The following is a 19,146-nucleotide window of genomic DNA, read 5'->3' on the forward strand; positions in this document are numbered from 1 at the left end:
CACATGAGCACATGAAACCACATTTTGCTAATGGAATGTGAGGGGCAGTTTGTCACAGTGTTGACGAATGATCAACAACCAGGAACAGTGTGTAAATCTCATTGTCCACACAGGAACAAGCAGCAGGTCATTCATTTAGCTTTAGTGAGGGTGCGCAGCAGTACTGACTTTGTGGACCGTTAGGCCAGAGTTCATCGCTGTATTAAGTGACTGTCTGTGAGATTCTGTCAAAGACACAAGACTGATCATTTTAATATGACAGCTGGTTTCAAGGTGACATCTGCAAATTGCTTATTTTATCCAAAAAACATCTCACAACCCAAAAAGATATTTAATATATAATGACAAAGAAGAGAAGCAAATCCTTACATTACCCTATGGACATAGTACGATCAATATTGTTAATTAATTCACTGTCAACTGACCAACCAATTAATCAGCTTATTGATTTAGCACTAGATTAGTACAATCAAGTCATGTGTCCCAACACCCAGCACGTTTCACTGTCCAACTTTTTATGCAGGGAAAAACAAAGTGTCATTAGCCAATATGTACCGAAACCTTATTTTTTACGCATTTTTTTACTGGATGGTGAAAGCATGACCTTCGCTACTCTGCCTTTGATTGGCTTACCCTGATATTTTTACTTTATCTTTAAGCAATAATGCTGCCACACGCATGTGTGGTCCAAATTGGGTAGCAACACCAAGTGGCTACCGAAGTGGAGCGAGAAAGTTACAAAACCTGTGTTTGGCTTGGGTGTGCATTACTCAAACGAGTCAGCAAATCAGAAGATAGAGTCATTGATATCCATGGGCCTTAGAGACACAGACACCAAACAGCTAAAGAGAGTATGTATTGTATGTAAAGCTAAATTGATTTGGTTGTTGGTGCTTAAAGAATCAATGATATCTTCTTATGGATATCAGGACTGCAATTAAAACACCAGAAAAGTTTAAAATATGGGACCTTTTAACAACATTTGACATTACAGCTGAGCAACTTTGCTGATGATGACCATAACATGTGATTGAAACCTCTTAAATATCTAGTAAGTGGACCCTTTACTATTTTTGTCGAACCATTTCCTTACTACCAGTGAAAACTAATGGCAAACATTGCCTCTTGGACTGAATAAGACACACTACGTGTTTAGTAGGAAGCAGCAGCAAGGTTAATCACATTACCTGCTCTGCATCCACTAGTTTTGTGCTGTGTAATGGCCACAGCCTCTCGTGTTGGACAGACAAAAGCATGGACATCTGAAACCTTCGTGCTTTTGGCCGAGCCTACACCAGCTCTCTGTCTGCGGATCACAGGCTGTGGTTTACATCGACACAGAAAGGCGCCCAAAATGCAGCTACAACAAAGGATCAAAGTGGATGGACACACAAAGAGATGCCCCCAGCAGCAGGAGAGCATGTCTTGTGCATTTTGCAGCTCAATAATTGCTGAATGCTATTAACTATCCCCAGAACAGAAACAGACTAAGCTACAGACAGCCGTGATTTATGAGACACTAAATGTAATCTATCTGTCTATCCAAAGCTCTCTCACCATCTCCTATGATTTATTCATCCACTTTCCACTGATCACACCAGCTATATGTGCAGGTCTGTAACACTGTCGCCCTTCAGGGCACCCTTTCATCTTATACAACACCACTTCTTGGGCTTTCATCGGGTTGACAGCAGTATTAGATGTCAGAGCTCCAGTAATTATCCTTTCACACTGAAGAACACATGAAGAAGAAATACACTATGTGATTTCACCCAAACTTTATTCATTTGCACAGTAGCCGTGTGAAGGGTTAAGGGCACAGTCAGTGTGGATTCTTACTTCACTTGACAGTTGTTGGTGTCATTTACAAACACACAAATTATCCCCCAAAAATTGAGGAAAAAGCATGAAAACAATTTAAGTCTAAATGGTTGTGGTTCATGCTCCATTTCAGAACAGTCACCGTGACCACAGCTTGGTAAAGGGGAATGCTGAATATGTTTGTCTAGTGTGTTAGGGCCAAAGAAACAGGGGATCACATGAACACTGACCACCACAGAGGACAAAAGGTAAACACAGGGCACAGGGAAAGTTCTACTGTCATCAAGACAGCCTTTCTTTTACATATGAATACATGAGCACAAAAAGAACATGTGCAGTGCATACACATGACTACAAATAGGTGCAAACAGATGCATGGTTCTGAAAGTGGGAGGTGTAATTTAATGCAAATATTTATTGTCTTGTCAAGGCCTGGAGAAGATAAAAATCTAAAAAGCTATAGAAAAATAAGAGCTGTCTTTTGCAGAAAAAGAACTGCTGACCTGTGCATCTGAATCGATGATTACTGTGATTCATGCATCCCACCAAATCAAATATCTACCAAGCAGCCTGAACAAAATCTGAAAATATATCACAGCAAAATCTCTCAACATTGATGAGCTGAAAAATAGCTAAAAAAAAATAAATCTAATTCATATTCATATATTAAGCAAGTAGATATCGCAAGTTTTAACAGGAAACAATTCAAATTTCTTTTTTTTTTAAATATCCAGTTTATTCTCTGGTATTACTTGTAATATGTCTTATTTCATCTATACTGCTGGATGCATGTACATCATCACCAGCAATTTTCAGGCTGCATTTTAAACTATATAAGAACAAATTCTGGGCAGAGGTTCTTTTTAAAGTGTCTCACATACAAAAGGCTAAACCGTTTGTGCGAAGAGGTGACTGACATCTCTTGAATATTCCAGTAAAGTGTGGGTGGCTGGTAGCCACAATTGCTCTATAATGAGAAACCAGCATGACATTTGGATGAGACAGATGTAGGAGCTTCGAACTTAAACTGGCATTTTCATCTCACTGAAAACAACCAGAAAACCCCCATCCTATTCACCCAGCCTCACACAAGCGATAGTCATGTTTCAAATATATTTTAGGGGTGTTTTTGTCCTTTTAGGTGGTAAGCAGTACAGACCAGGGACAAAATGAGGGGGGAGAGAAGTGATGGGATGACATAACCTTGGCTGTAACCAACAATTCATTTAATTATTTATTCATCTGAATAACTATTCAGTGTAAAAATAAGTGAAACATTTCTTCAAATTGCTTGTTTTGTCTTGCTAACATTCTCAGTCACAAAAGCTAAAGTGAAGAAGTGACTCACAACTGGGCAGCTGAAACTAAAATATATTTGGCATTATTGCTTGAAAAATTACTTGAACAATGATACGTAGTCTTTGCTAATTAATTTTCCATCAACCAACTAATCATCGTGCTATACTACAAGGAGAAACCACCAAAATCACCAATCAGTTTGGTCCCAATACACTCACAATCACAAAGACTAAAACATATGATGAATGAAGAAAAACAATAAGCACAGGAGAAAAACAACCACTTTAAAACAAAATGTCAACATACAACAGTGGATGAAATTATAATATTAAAACACCACAATATAACATCAGTGTTAAAGAAACAACATGCAATAGTGGCAGACAGAGGGGTACTCAGTGCATCATAGGAGGTCCCCCAGCAATATAGTCCTGTAGGGATGGTTTAGGGATACCTGAGCCAGCCCTAACTTTAGGCTTTGTGAAATAGAAAAGTTTTAAGCCTAATCTTGAAAGGTAGAGAGGGTGTCTGCCTCCTGATCCCAAACTGGGAGCAGGAAGAAGGGCCTGAAAGTTAAAGGCTCTGCCTCCCATTTTACTGTGGAAACTCTAGGAGAGTAAACCTGCACGCTGAGAGCACAGTAATAGTAGCCTATTGGGCTAATATGGAACTATGAGGTTTTTAGGATATGATGGACCTTGGTCATTTATGGCTTTTTATGTAAGGATAAGGATTAGTTTTAATTTCATAAGGAGCCGATGAAGAGAAACTAATCCAAGAGAAATATGATCTTTCTTGCCAACTTTCGTCACTACTCTTTCTGCAGTACTTTGGATCAACTGGAGGCGTTTAAGAGAATTATTGGTCCATCCTGATCATAAGGATTTACAATAGGCCTGCCTAGAAGTAACAAATGCATAATTGTTCAGCATCACGCTGAGACAGGAGCTGTGTTGCAAATGGCATGCAGTGACATGCAGTGCACTATAAGTACCCGGGTGGTGTACTCGGTCCAAAAGGTCTAAAACTTGAGTGGGAATTGCTGGACACTTTCCACACTAGACAGTTGCCATCTCGTCTACATAGTGGAAAAGTATCGACCCCCGACATAAACTATTTTCAAACTGCAGCAGCAGAGGAAGCTGCAGCTTTAAATATAGCTGGGTGTCATCTGCATAGCAATAAAAAAAAAAAAATTAGGTTGTGCTTCCAAATACTATTGCCTAATGTAGGCATGTATAACGAGAAGAAAATTGGACCATATACAGTACATAACCCTGTGGAAGTCCAGAGTCATCACTGATGTGAACAAATTAAACATATAACAAATATGATTAGAACTAACCTAATGTACTTTCTTTAGTCCCAATCACATGTTCCAGTCTCTGCAATAAAATGTTGTGATCACTGGTTTCAAATGAAGCACTAAGATCTAGCAGGACAAGTAGGGAGACGAGTCCGTTGTCTGAGGCAATAAAATCATTGCTGACTTTCACAAGTGGTGTTATTGTGCTCTAAATCCTCACTGAACAACCAATTCCTGTGCAGATGGTCACATAATTGATTTGCAGAATTTTTCTCAATAATTTTAGAAATATAGGAGAATCATGTAAATTTATTATGTAAAACTATTTTGTCCAATTGCACAAATAACCATAGCAAGAGCTTGACGAAAACACATCTCACCAGATGTCTGCCAATATGCGCCATCATAGAACACAAACTCTCCCTATTAAGGCGTACCAGAGATCTGTCAACAAGTCCATGCCCAGCTACAGATGTCAGTTGAAGTTATAGATGACTTAATGTCCTTTTAAGCTGCACTAACTACATTGACAGAAGCTGAAAGGCCTCTATTACATCTCATGTGCAGTTCATGTTGCAGATGTTCCTCTGTCCTTCCACTGTCTCCAGAGTCTGCCAAAGGGGCTGACAAGCATAACACGCTTTCAGGCATCATTAGGATGTGACTCACCAGAATAAACATCTCATGGTTGAACCCCCACCATGCAGCTTGTTTAGGAAATAGAGTCATGTTTGCAAAAATGACAGCTCTTACTGTAAGCTCCTATTGGCAGCTGATGTAGCACAGCAATTCAAAGATGTTGGGTGCGGTTGGGCTGGGCAATTCTAATAAATATGAAGTGAAAGTAGAAAGTGACTTTAGAAGGGGCAGGATACGCTTCAGTAATTATTAGCTGAGAAGTGGGCCTGCAATTGCTGTGGAGGAAGGCATGGGCCCATGTGAAAAATGAGTCATCTTTAAAATATAGATAGAATATTGAATTTTGCCAAGCCGATGAGATGACATTTAGATAACCTTTAAATACATTGAGGTTTGCATAATATCTTAAATAACATTTTATATGCAAAACCCAGCTGTGAGTGTTCAATTATATTCCAAAGGGAAGCCATGAAAAGCAAACATGGTTATGAGCTCCATGTTTATGTATTAGTAACAAAGCTGCAGGAAAAACTATAAATATATATATTTTTTATTTTATTAGATAAAAAGGATTGGCTTTCCGCGTGACTCGATCTAAACAAATTCCGTTTTGTTGTGTGATGGGTTGGTTTGATGAAACAGAATTACCTAAATAAATCGGTCTTGATTTAACATTGCCCCAAGTGACCTTTTATTTTCCTCTGCAGGATAAACTCATCAGAATCAGATTTGTAATGAGCACACATATTATTCATCTTGTTTGCTTTGCACAGTGATTACATATTTTCTGATAGCTACCCACTGAAGGAGACTCGCGGGGCTCTCGTGTGCAGCATCTCGAAGTTACCACCTTAATAATAGTAATCTAGTTACAACTGTGCATTACCCTGTTGGGATGATGCCACTTAGTCTTTGTTATTTCATTATTAAAATGCAGAGCAGCTATTTCTTGGGAGAAGACAAGAAAGTCTGACATAAAAGAAACAAAAAAAAGGGTGTGTATAAAAAGTGAGATAATTTGTGACACAGAAAGTACTGTCAATTAAAACGGCAATGCAGACTGGCTTTCATTACTCATTTTTTTCTTGACTTTGACAGCTGTAAAATCTGATGTAAAATATCTGAGATGAAAATTAAATCTCATACAAAGCAAAGATTTGGTGTACACATTATAATTTGACAGACATGATATTTTATAGGTTGAATAATGAACATTTGGGCCAAACCAGGTTAGCTGTTTACACGTATTTATGCTAAAATAACCTGTTGCTGGCTGTCGCTTCATATCAAGCGTACAAACCTTAAAGAGATGTCAATGTGCTCATCTAACCCTGAACAAATCGGTGCTATGCTCCAAAAATATCCATCAATGGCCTTAAAATTTAAGGTATTTCAAACATTCAAGCACTCTTTCAACTGCCAGTTTTTTTTATTCAGAAGTCATTAAGGTCTGAACATTTGTCCACTTGTTTAGTTTAATGAATTCATTTAAAAAAAAATTCCATATCTTGCGAATATCTGTGATTTATGTACTTCATAGTACTTCATGAAATGATGATAACACCATCGACAAAACTGGGATTTTATTGGGGACATCAGGAGTGGAGACAAGTAACTCAAATCTGAATGAAATATTTCTTAGATTATGTCATTCACAACTGTGATTAGCGCTGCCCGGTCCTTCAAGAGGTTGAAATCAGTCAAAGGGCGGAGGTAACAACTCCTGTCTCAGTTATTATAATGAGTAGAAGATGAACAAATTGCACAGGAAACAGAGGAAAGTTTCTTTCTTTCCCCTATCAAGGACTCTGACTTTTATCAGGTGCAGTAATTAATCTTCTTCCCCAGGCATTACTTCTGTCATCTATCTTTTCTGGAGTAAGGAGTCTCTCTTCTGAAATCCATCTGCAGAATAAGGGCAGCACAGAAATGTCTGGATATAGTCTTTCTCAAAATATATTCTTCAAACAATAACACAGGTCATCATGGCAGCACCCAGCAAGCCATTATCCCAGAGGACTGAGTCCGAGACAAAACTGTCTGCACCTGAATATGAGATCCATTATTCATTTGAAACATTTCTTGACCAAGAAGGGTAATGTTTGCCACCCCACTTGTGTGTGTGTGTGTGTGTGTGTGTGTGTGTGTGTGTGTGTGTGTGTGTGTGTGTGTGTGTGTGTGTGTGTGTGTGTGTGTGTGTGGGTGCCACACCTTTTCTAAAAGGGATGCACAGATGGTAACGCCTGCTCCTGATCTGCTTAAGGCATTATGGTGAAAGGTTGCCAAGGCCAGAGGGAGCCTCTCCAAAAAAACAGCTCATGCAGCTGAGCTTTAAGTACGCACAGCTCTTTCCGCTATCCAAAATCTTACATTTTCAGCAGCAGGAAATGGAGTTTGAAGCTTTATTCGCCCATGATATTCTCCCTGGGAGAAAAAGGTTGTGGAGTTATGGTCATGCTAATGAGGGGGAGACAGATAGAGTTGCTCAATAACTTCCTGCTGCATAAGTTTTTTTTATTATTATTCATGTCTAAAACTGTCTTACACTTGACAAGCTATGTATTATACACTCTCACCAATGACACACTGCATCCTGTTAATCAACCACATCCTCGACACACCACCTCCCCTCCAACACCCCCACCTTCTATCTCTTTCTGTTGTCTGCTCTGAATGTGGCAGAGGTCCTCTCCTTTGTTTTAGTCACAGTGTGGGGGAGCCTGACAGCCTCATAACTCAACACTAGCTCATTAGGACACAGAGAAGAGCTGTAGCTTTGTTCAATACTCACTAGCTAAAGATTATGGGAGGGGGGGGAACATACAGTGCATGTGCTGAATTTCAGGGTGCAAAGTGCTCTTCACTATGTGTCACATGTAGCACCTTGCATGACCGGCAATTCAGCTGTTGCTTTCCCAATTAAAGATCACAGTCTGACTGGGAGGCAGCAGCATCCATTCTCATCTTAACTCTGACATGTTAGCATGTGGATGCTCTCTAATAAGAATACGTGGGGACAAAAAATAGACCTAAAAAAAAGAAATCAACACCTGCACTGCCGCAAGCAATCTCCAAGTCCTTGGAGTGGAGATATATTTAGACATGGCAGCGTCTTCCATTATCTTCCATTTATGGACAGCCTGAGATGAAGTGTCTGACTGAGAAGAGAGATTTACTTCATGCCTGAACACTGCATCAGTAAAGTCTTCCTAACTCAGTGTGGATGAGCCCATAACTCTCTGATAGAAAATAGACTGTCACAGCACCACAGGGTGACTCAAACTGAAGCAACCCTTAAGTGACAAAAAGGGTGGGGAGTCATCACAAAGCAGCTCTGAGTTTTATTCTCTGAAAAGCTTGTGTTTCTGTGGTTTGATGGCAGTCGAGCTTTGGAAGAATATATTTGAAGTGTGTTGTTAAAGTTGTAGTGGGATCACATCTCACCCACCCACCCTTTAAAGATGATCTACTTTTCCTATGTGTAGATTATCATGGACCTAATTTACTGTATTTATTATATTACCTAATTATTGTATATTGATGCTACTTGTTTGCTACTTGTTATGTTTTTGAGTGAGTTTGTGAGGTGTCCCTTGAGTGCCTTGAAAGGCGCCGATAAACAAATTGCATTCATATTTGTATAACTTTGTATTGGATGTATAATCCAACTCTAATGTTTCCCATGAGATCCAACAAGAAACACATCACAATTTTTTCATGCTTGACAGTATAAACTAGATCATCTAAAAATACAGTGGACTGATATTGTGAGTGAAATATGCTAATAAAACAAGACATTTTGATGCTTTAAATCTTCTTTTTGTGCAACGCACACCAGAAAGACTAAGAGTCCACAGCCACTCATCAGCTCTGTGAGGCTGCACAGTGAGGAGCTATGAGCTAAATGATATCCTGCTCATGCTACCATACTGATGTGTGGCAGGTTATATGTCAGTGATATGTCATTGTCCTTTGCATGCTAAGATGAACTAATTAGCACTGAACACAAGTTCACAGATGAGCACAGTTGAAAGTGATAGGAATATTGTTGCTTTTCCATGTACTTGATCAAAAAATAAAATGTTACTTGTTGATGGAGGTACGGGAGAAGTCAGGGGTTTACCAAAGTAAGTAGGATTATTTGTGATAGTAGTCCTGAGTCCTGAGAACCAAGACCCTTAAAGTCTCTGGACAGACACAAAAGTGTTATTATGTTCTTAATCAAAGAGAAATAACTTTGGTTCCATTAGAGAATAGAGCTATATGTGAAAACCTCCTAAAACTCACACAGCTCTGGTATTTAAATAGTTGGGCTGAAACTACAAAAACATAGAAAGAAGGACAAAAAAAAGTGTGATGGATATGATTCTGGTACTGAAAAGACCAGAGATGAAATTGAACAAAACCCCTTTGTACTTGATCAATAAAACGAGACAGTCATATTATAACATTATGTAGGTATTTCTTGGGGCGCTAATCATTCATTGTAAATAAGACAAAGCCTTGTCTGACTTTTGTCCAAATGGGAAGAATCAAAAATTATTTCATGACTTCAAGCCTACATTATTTAGTACATTGGAAGTGCTGCTCTTTAAAATGAGGAAGATTTTGAATAATTCAATTCTATGAAGCACGAGAATGACCATGGCTGTGTGGAGGAGTCCAATAACAACATGTCTTTGCTCGTGGAGTGTGCCATTGTTTTTAAGTTAAAAGTATCTGTTAGTGCCGCCCTCGTTAAAATTTCATGCTGATATCTGGCAGTCTATGAGGGAGTTATGAAATCAGCCTCCGAGCTTCCTTCAGTCTCTCTTCTGCCTGGAGGAGGCTGAAGACAAGAGTACCAACCTGCCATTCAAAAATCATGGCACAAATTTGGAAAACAATTACATAACAGCAAAACAGTTAGTGATCTTATTCTTCCGGTATAACTCTAATAGTGTTATTTAAACAGTACAAGCAGCTTGTATTGTGGTTACCAAACAAAAAAAATGTTTCAAGTTAAATTTTTAAATGCAGATAAGGTCGATAAACGTAGTTTCTCTACTCCAGGCCTAAAACCATATCTACCTGTTTACATATGAAACCACATGAATTGTTTATGTAGGCCTACTGCCCACGCAGGAAGAGCACCAACACCTGCCACATGCTCCCAACAGCTGCTTCTCTGCTCCTCTTCTCCCACCCCCTTCATCATTCACCTGTTGGTTTGTGGCTATTTAAAAAAAGTTCTTTAAAGCATAGACCGTGCAGCACTGCTACACAGGTCAGGGTATGATTTATAATAGTGTGTTTGAGGTGATTGAGAGTGACCATATGTTCACTGCTCTGTACTACATCCTCTACTATCTCAGTGGTGTTAAAGTGCAAGGGAATTATTGACTGGTAAATATCAATGTGTTGAAGTGACTGTCTGTGCAATATTCTCCGATATGACAATACATGAAATGGAAAACACAACGTCAGGAGATCTCCAATATTGTAAAGAATCATCACAAACATGAATAGTGTTTGTGAAAATGTGAAACCTAGATTACAGGTTGTGCCATTTACACATACAGTGAAATCACTGTGGAGGTCACCTCATGCGACGCAGTGCCTCTGCTGTTTTAACCACCAGCCTTTCACAACAACGATACTTTTTCTTTCCTGCTGCTGCATTCCACAGATTCTGTTGATTCCTTGGTCTCAGTCTCCCTGTGTCTGACTGCAATCACTGATTTGGGTGTGATCCGAGCAGAAACAGCTCCAGCGCTGCAAGAGTCATAAATTTCCGACCACACAAACCACAGTCCCCAGTGAACACAGCTGTGACAGGGGAAAAGAGAAGTAGTGAATCTTACTAGCTCCCAAGTACTGAGTGTTACGACAAACAATATGTTCAGACCCTAAAATCCACTGTCAAGCTTGATTTTTACTGTATGACCTTGATTCTGTCCTTCCCCTGCATTGCCCACCGATCTGTGGAAGGACGTGCACACTATGCACCTTTTTTACAACTCCACCTCGGGACAGGCATTTTTACAGAAACTCTCAGTAGCCCTTATTGAACCTCTCACATGTGTGAACACACAGCTCAAGCAGGACCTGAAAAGCCTCTTCTGTTTGCACTGTTGACACAACATCCAGGAAAGCAGAGAGGACGCAGTGTAAGTCGTAAAATGACCACTACTCTGTATGAGAGCCAAACAAAACAGCTTTAACTCAAACAGACATCTGACTGTGGAGTTGTGTCCCATAACTATATTATAACTTCAGTTACTATCGTCATGCTGGATTCACACTGAATGAAACCCAGGTGTGCACTGATCACTAATATACAGATTCTGTTGTGTTTAAAATCTGCATAGTGACAGAAACAGCCAAATCCTCCATAATCCTGTTTCTGCTCTGAACACTATCAGCATGAGATGTTGAGCTTAAAACCTGATTAAATCTGGATCCTGCGCACACTATCACACACACCTACATCCACTCAGCAGGAGAGATTCAACCAAATAAACATAAATGCACAATATTTATCATTTGGGCTTTTGACTTGTGGCTTGTAACTCAGGGTAGGTGCTGGTATCGCTGTGCTCTACCGTATGTTGGCTTTATATGGAAACAGACTATCATCCACAACTTGTTTTCACTTGTCTAGAGGAAGAGCAGGGGACTCAGAGTTACCAGGGAAACTAAAATGATTGGTATTAACTATTTGAATCACAATGTTCATACCTTCTCCGCTGCTTGGAAGACTCTGCAGGCCTTTAACTCGGGGGTTGACTGCCCTTGCCTTTACAATAAATACAGTTTACTGTTGTACTGTTTAAGTTGGAAGCTGTACAGTAAGGACTCTGACATTTTTTTACAGCTTTCTCTTGAACTCGTAAATGTTTTCAGTGGTTCACTTGATTTGTTCAGTTAAACATGATCCTGATGTTCATGTCTAGAAGGACTGACACGTCTTGTTTTTGATAAAAAAATATAAAAATGACTTTTCCTGCAACAGAAAAAAAAAACGCACTCACCTCGAACTACGAGTGGAACCAGTCGGTCGGTGAACAGATATTTATCTGCAGGAGAGAGCACAACCAATGGGGACGTTCAAATTATAGCCTGGATCAAACGACGTGCCGACTTTACTATAATATGTACACACTTGCACCACTCGCACTTAAGAGCATCATCTCCACCTCTGTATGGAGGCGGGGTTATGATGCGTGACCGAGAGCACCCTACTCCAATTAAAATGCAGACCAGAGCCCTACGTCATCTTAAAGGGGTGGGGTTTGTATCATTGACAGCATTTTCCGTGACGTATTGTGGAGGACCCCAAAAGCAAGGACAATTTATCACTCTGCACGCGAGTCATATATTTCTGATATCATTTGTAAGAGCGGATGTATTTGAATCTTCTCGAATCCATTTGTAGATGAGGGGTGTTTTTTTTTTCTTCTAGGTTTTACTGACTGCATTGGATTGTAAAAACGATGTCAACGTCACAAAAACGACCAGATAGCTGTTATCACAACCAAGAAATGGAAGTCAGAATGATAAATGGCAGAAAATTATGATATACTGCCACCTGCTGGATGAACTGCTGCATTACTACTTTTCAGTGGCGTTCAAGGCAAATGTGCTCAAACAAATTAGACATTTGCAGAGACAGTAAAATACTAACATATAACCAGTTGGTGATTTTTTTAATTTTTTTAACAGCAGGGATGGTCAATGGGAGCTTTTGTCAACACAATGTGATTTACCAATATAAAGCACAGTTAGGCTACTGATAATTCAGCGCTATAGTCGGGGTTATAGATTCTAATCTGCACAAACCTCAGGCAGATAAAGGATCAATGAGTCCAACAAACAAGACAAACATATTCAAATAAACAACCCTTCAGCCCCTGCACACTCTCTTGGGGATGGAAAGGGGTGCTGCAGCAGGTTAACAAGGGGGATGTCATCCCCCTCTGGATTCCTACTGCATATAACTAATGAATGAATAAGCAGGTTTTTAGTTTATATATAGGTGATATATTTAAGACCTTGAATGTGACATAAGTGCAGGTCTACAATTCTGAGACTGTTGCACAGAAGCAGACACAAAACAAAATAACCCAACAACAATCCAATTTTATCTTAGTTGTCTTTAAGAAAGTGCTCGTTACAAAATTACTTGACAAATTGACACTGTCTGCAACATTCAACGAGACAATAGCTCGTGTCCATTTTGCTGTGTGAGCCATTATATATATATTTTTTTCTGGTCTGAATGAGAGGCTGTTATACCACTCAAGGCTGCAGGCTTGTCGCTCAAGGACTTCGTGTCACAAAAAAAGCTTTCACACAAGTCAGCCTGGCTGCAACAGATTACGTGCAAAAGAGCTTCTTTTTTTTTCTTTTCATAGAGGCAAGCTAGAAGGTTACTGCGGCACCTATAACACCTAGAGGTGGTTTCTATAACACAGGCTGCACAATGCTCTGTGGTACACTGTGTGTTGCATTATTTTGGGGAGAAATCAGCTTTATACAGATGTTTTCCTCTGTAAAATTAGAAAAAGGTATGATAAAGATCAGTGTTCATTGGTGCAGCATTATGAATTCAGTGCTGCTGAATATTCCTTCTGTGTGCAGCACTGCGCAGGCAGGATGAACTCACTTAAAAGTGTGCTTTGAAGGCTGTTTCTTTTCATTTCACTCTTACAGTCAGCTACAGCTTACATGAGACCAGTATTGTATAATAAATCCTGAGCTCTGATGAATACTACAAATGAAATGTGTGGAGCCAAAGATCAAATTAACAATATTTGCAAATTACTATGCTTACAATTGTGATTAAATTTGTTGTTTGGATCTGCAAGAAGTAATGAGTCACATACATTCATAGATCCAATGATTGTAGTGTGATCATACGAGGAGACTCACAGGACAAGATGCATGGTTTGTAGCTAGGACATGAAAGCCAATACGTGTTTCGTGCCAAACAATCTTCAGTGTGGATGTTATAGAAAATGTAGTAATAAGCCATAGTAGTAATGATGAGTATTCAACAATAGCCCTAGACACGAGGTGTCCATCTATCAGCAATAACACTGTACCGTTTGCGCTATGCAGTTACCATCAAAATTTGCACAATGCACATTTTTTTAGTTTAGTAGTACACACTACTAAAAAAAATTGCATATATATATATACACACAACTAAAAAAAATGTGCATTGTGCAAAGTTTGATGGTATTTTGACTGTATATATGCATATATGTCTAATTGTCTGTTTCTGTGTATGTACAATGAGTGCAAGTACAACCGGGGTCAAATTCCTTGTATGTGTACATACCTGGCCAATAAAGTTGATCTGATTTAAATAAAACCTGTAATAAATGCCTGTAACGGTTAATATGGAAGTTAAAACATCTTGGAAATGATTGTACTGAAATTTCATTTCAAATTGGGAAATTCAAACATCATAAATTTGTTTTAGATTATTTTCAAATTAAAATATTTCAAAGCTCCACATCAGTGTTTCACAAACTGTGGTACGCATACCACTCGTGGTATGTGAGGCTCGACCTAACGATTACAATTCCAAAAGTCCAAAAAATCATGGACATTTAATTTTATTTCATTACGGACAACTGTTATTACATACACATATTACATTCAGTGTCATGTAACATGACTCTGATGTAAATATTAATTGTTAATAATTTTTTATATTTTAGAAGAAAAATGTGCCTGCACTTTGCCACGTCAGGTGACGTCACAACAAGTGACATTGCATAATGCTGATGTAACTTGATGAGGTCGGATTCTGACTGCTCAGTTGTTGAGTTTAGCGAGCAGAATGAGTGAAATATTAAAATGGTTATAAAGTCCCAGAAACAGTGCAGAGAAAAGTGACATTGCTGGACCTGATGGGTCAGAGAGAGAGAAAGAGCCGAAAGCCACAAACCGTTGTTTCTAAAGACCTCCCTCTGCTGGTTTAGAGGGATTATTGTGAGTGGTGTGCCTTATGTTGTTTTTATTTAGGCTTTCCGAGGTTAATGCATGACAAAAACAAAACAATGTTGTTATCTGCAGTGAGAAGTGGTACTTGGGAAATTTAGTTGGGTACATGGTCTAAAAAGTTTGGAGGCCTTTACTCTATATTTTGTTGTGTTTAATTTAGCTGTTATTTGTTTCCCTGAGATGTTAAAATTCATGTTGATGAGTTTATCCACGGATGTAGCAGCAGTTGATCCCAAAGAAGTCGTGTTTTTTCCCACTGATTACATTGTCCCTCAGGTTCACAGCAGCTCGTGTGATTAAGCTGTTGAAGTTGCGATGGGCCTCAGACTTGCTGAATGAATTTTGAAAGTCCAGGAGGCTGAGAGCACCAACTCTGTCCACAGGGCGAATGACTGGCAGGACAGGAGGCCGTGGCAGGATGCAGGGATTAGAGATACTGTGTAGCGGCTCTCTGCCCTCTATCAGGCCCTCCTGCTCTGAAGCTGCCCGTGATAATAACTCAGTGGGTGATTCAATAAATATCTGGTCTTTGGCTACAGCTTGCTGAGGTAGATTTCTTCCAACTTTAAAATACTTCTTTTTGCTACTTGGTACACACAGCTCAGTCACGCTGCTGACTTCTATCTCTCCCTGGGAATGTGGGTGGTTGTTCAGGTCCAGGGTTTGCTCTGTGTTTGAGATCTGGGCAACGTTAGCCTCTTGGCTGCTCTGTGACATGGATCTTCGCATGAGACTTTCATCAAACTGGACTTTGTGGTTTTCTCTCTCTCTGCCCTCGCACACACAGCTTTTGCCCTGAGTTTGTTGCTTGTGTAAGATCTCCTGGGACGGCTCGCTGCGATGTGCTTCTGTGGAGCCAGTGCTGTAATCTGATTGACTGTAACGCATGTGGTTTGGACCTGGTGCCTCATTATGCATAGCTGTGATCTCATGCAGACTATGTTGGTTTACAGTAGCTGATGAACTGCTTTGGTTTAGAGCTGGAGATGTATTTGGGAGTTCAGCTGCAGTGGGACTACAGGTGCTCCTCCCCACATGGCTCCCCTCTCTTCTTCGACATCCTTTTGGTTTAGATGGAACAAACACAGGATAGGACCTTTCTCGCTGTAGGGAAAATAATTTGGATTATTAGTGTTTCACAATGTAAATTTTACTGTAAAAAGGTGCAGTGTATTTTACCAGTGGTGCATGGATTCCAGTGAGGTTACAAATTTTTTCCTTGAAATCATCTATTTGCAATGGATTTGTTGGCCCCGATCCTTAAAACAACATAAAACATGAGTGTCAGATTATTTATAATTAACTTGAACATCACAAAAATATAATTACTGCATTATTTTTGACTTTGCAAAGTGGTTCTACACACCAGCTTTCATAATTTCTAGCAGCAAAACTACAGTCTGTGTTCATTTTTTTCTAGGATCCTGTATTTTTATAGTGTTCTGGCTTCTTACCTGTGTAGTGGATTTGGTAAGTGGTGAGCCAGAGTGTCTTCTCCAAGTTTTTCAGCATGTTGCTTGTTCGCTCCGAAAGCGACAAATCCCAGTCACGAAGTTTCGGGTTGGGCAGCACTGTCTTTGGAGGGGTGGGGTAGAAAACTTCCTTCTCTCCCTTCAGTGGTTTTACATGCTGCTGGAGGGTGTTGTAAGACATTTTTATTTTCTGTTTAACTTCAATGAGAGTGTGAAACTATTTATATTTTATTACTCACATCCAAAAAGCCATGATCTCCTGTCCACCTAACAGCCCTCTTCCTGGTTTTCACTGGGGTTTCTAGGATCTCGTGTCTATATGGACCACCTGTGCGTGGAAAAACAAAAATATTTTTCAAATCTGTTTTACAGAAAAAACACATGATTTTACATGTTTAAAAACCCATGTGATCAAATGTGACCACACATTGTGCATGTAAAATATGTATTTTTCCCATGGGAAACGTGGTTTTAGAAGAATTTTATAGCATGTGTGAAACTTTTTCACCTATTTTCCCCATGTTATCATATGTTGCAACATGTGATAAACATGTGTCATACATGTAATCACATGTGTCCTATGTGAAAAATATGGGAAACTTGTGTTTTTTCTGTAATGGCTCCATAGAAACAACTATCCTACTGCCCCTTTTATCACAATCTGTCCCCGCTTACCTATAGCTTTGCTCCACAGCGTAACGTCTGGTGCACTGTTTGGGATAAGGCGGTTGAGGAAAGGTTGGGAAGCAGCTCGGACACCAGTTTCAGGATCATCTGGAGAGCGGACGGATGGAAACATTGCAAACCGAGGAATGTGGGATGAAAAGGGATGCTCTTTTGGTGTAGGGGTCTTAATCATTTTCTCCCTATAAAAGGTCAAGTTTGAAACAGACACAAAAAAAGGTAAATAAGAATGCAGAGCTTTCTACAGAAAAAATACATATATTATTTGTTCGTGTGCTGACAGTAAAAGCACTCACGCCACATTTATGTCAGTTGGTTTTGGTATGCTGGCAAAAGAAAAACCAAATGTTATTGTTTCACTGCAGATGATTGTTATTGAAATAATTTAAGTGATTTGTTCATGGTGCTGCACTTAAAGTAAACCACTGACTACTCACAGTTGGTCATTGAGACGGACATTACTTTTCTTTCTGCCAGTATTAACACATTGCTGACTGGTGATATGCCTGTGAAGGTAAACAGCCAGTATATAGTTATGCAAAATATATCACATTATTAATTTTGCAACTGGCTTTTTATGTAGAACATCTCTACACTCACTCAGGTATGGTTCTGCCATAACCCCAGGGATAATTTGCATTTAAATCAGGCGGGATACTGTGGGTTAGTGAAGACATCGGCTTCATGTGGCTGCTGGAGACCTGACTCATAAAGAAGAAAATTGAAGGAAGGATACAACCCTGAGGAGGAAATAGCGTAGAAGGACAAAAACAGAGAGAATCAAGACACATCTTTGAGTAAAACTAAGTCTAACAATCAGTGATGGTTTTTTGTCTCTTTGTTTGAGTGTCAACTCACAGCCAATTATCATTACTGGCAAGGCCATTTGTCCTTCAATGGCACACAAACAGCCTGGTTAAAGAATGAATAGTATGTTTACACACATATAAGTCAATATCAATTTAGTTTAATATTAAATTAAACAGCAAACACATCTGGTTTCTTAGAGAGAATTAACACTCCTATGTTATTCATACTGCATCAATGATGATGAAATACAGTAAAACACTATTATACCAAAACATGCTGACACACTCACTCACCTGGACAGTACAGAGGAAATCCAGAGGTTTATTTTATCCTCCTGTTGCAGATACAGATAGGCAGTCGTCCTAGTCCAGATAAAAGTGGAAATGTTTTTTGTTGACCGAACAGGACTCCCTCCTCTTTGCTTGTGACCAGAGAAGTGGGTTTGAATTCCTGGGACGGTCAGAGTGATGGTGTTACAATGAACAATAGGATCAGTGTGAGTGACATCCAATACAGCCCACAGAGAGTGTAGCAGAGGCCTCATTTAAAAAGCCTTTTTTAAGACTAACTAAACACCGAAATAATGTCTGTCTGATAATGTTTGCTTCAACCAGTAGAATATCAACTGTGAAGTTGAAAGTAATTTTTTATCTGTTAGGCAGGCACCTAAATATGATGATATTATGCATTACACTAATGTTTTTACAGCAGTGGGTAATCACTGCTCCGGATGCCCATCATCAAGTCATCAAGCATGGATCTGATAATATTACACGTTCACAGTTTGATGAACTCATACAACTAAGCATGGGGTGGAATGAAAATCAAGCTGGCTCTGACCAAGGACTGCTGACACCAGATACAAGCTGTGTGCAACTGGTGTTTGGTTACAGGAGTCATATTTCATTGCCTCCATTCAACAAAGAACAAATGAGATCAATTGAGCCATATGTGCTTCAGCAAAATCCACAAAACATATTTGAATAAAGTCAGAATCAGTCAGAGTCAAGAAGGAAAATCTTCCTGTTCTTATTGTGATTTAGAAAGTGTGTGATCATTTTGTAGAACATTCTCTTCTTGGATTAAGTGGACGGCGGGAGCTGTCCATGTGTCCATGGT

General features: G+C 39.4%; 2 protein-coding genes across 5 annotated transcripts in view; both read right to left on the reverse strand.

Moving 5' to 3' along the window:
- Positions 1–12,199, reverse strand: part of osbpl3b (oxysterol binding protein-like 3b) — a 34,537-nt gene extending 22,338 nt beyond the window's left edge. For all 4 annotated transcript variants that reach the window (XM_069696153.1, XM_069696151.1, XM_069696152.1 and 1 more), the window contains exon 1: positions 12,079–12,199. The gene's annotated coding sequence lies outside the window, so the exon portion shown is untranslated. The remainder of the gene's footprint in view (positions 1–12,078) is intronic.
- A 2,443-nt stretch (positions 12,200–14,642) lies between these two features.
- On the reverse strand, positions 14,643–17,872 carry LOC138619246 (sperm-associated microtubule inner protein 4). Its single transcript, XM_069695535.1, has 8 exons — positions 17,818–17,872; positions 17,655–17,723; positions 17,514–17,543; positions 17,209–17,399; positions 16,773–16,861; positions 16,516–16,693; positions 16,241–16,320; positions 14,643–16,165 (listed from the first exon to the last, which is right to left on the reverse strand). Exons 4-8 carry the CDS (start codon positions 17,390–17,392, stop codon positions 15,266–15,268), a joined length of 1,431 nt encoding a protein of 476 aa, XP_069551636.1. The 5' UTR covers positions 17,393–17,399; positions 17,514–17,543; positions 17,655–17,723; positions 17,818–17,872; the 3' UTR covers positions 14,643–15,265.
- Positions 17,873–19,146: the final 1,274 nt, after the last annotated feature.

This window comes from Brachyistius frenatus, unplaced genomic scaffold (genome assembly GCF_029030835.1).
Source record: "Brachyistius frenatus isolate BFR_SWC_R1_liver_20210118 unplaced genomic scaffold, ASM2903083v1 Contig_20, whole genome shotgun sequence".
Classification (NCBI taxonomy): domain Eukaryota; kingdom Metazoa; phylum Chordata; class Actinopteri; family Embiotocidae; genus Brachyistius; species Brachyistius frenatus.

Bases quoted from the DNA above. Each gene is read 5' to 3' on its own strand.
- LOC138619246 (XM_069695535.1), bottom strand. From the start codon at position 17,392: ATGATTAAGACCCCTACACCAAAAGAGCATCCCTTTTCATCCCACATT. The intron at 16,862-17,208 runs GTAAGCGGGGAC...TTCCACGCACAG, and splicing joins GCTGTGGAGCAAAGCTATAG to GTGGTCCATATAGACACGAG. The intron at 16,321-16,515 runs GTAAGAAGCCAG...TGTTGTTTTAAG, and splicing joins TTACCAAATCCACTACACAG to GATCGGGGCCAACAAATCCA.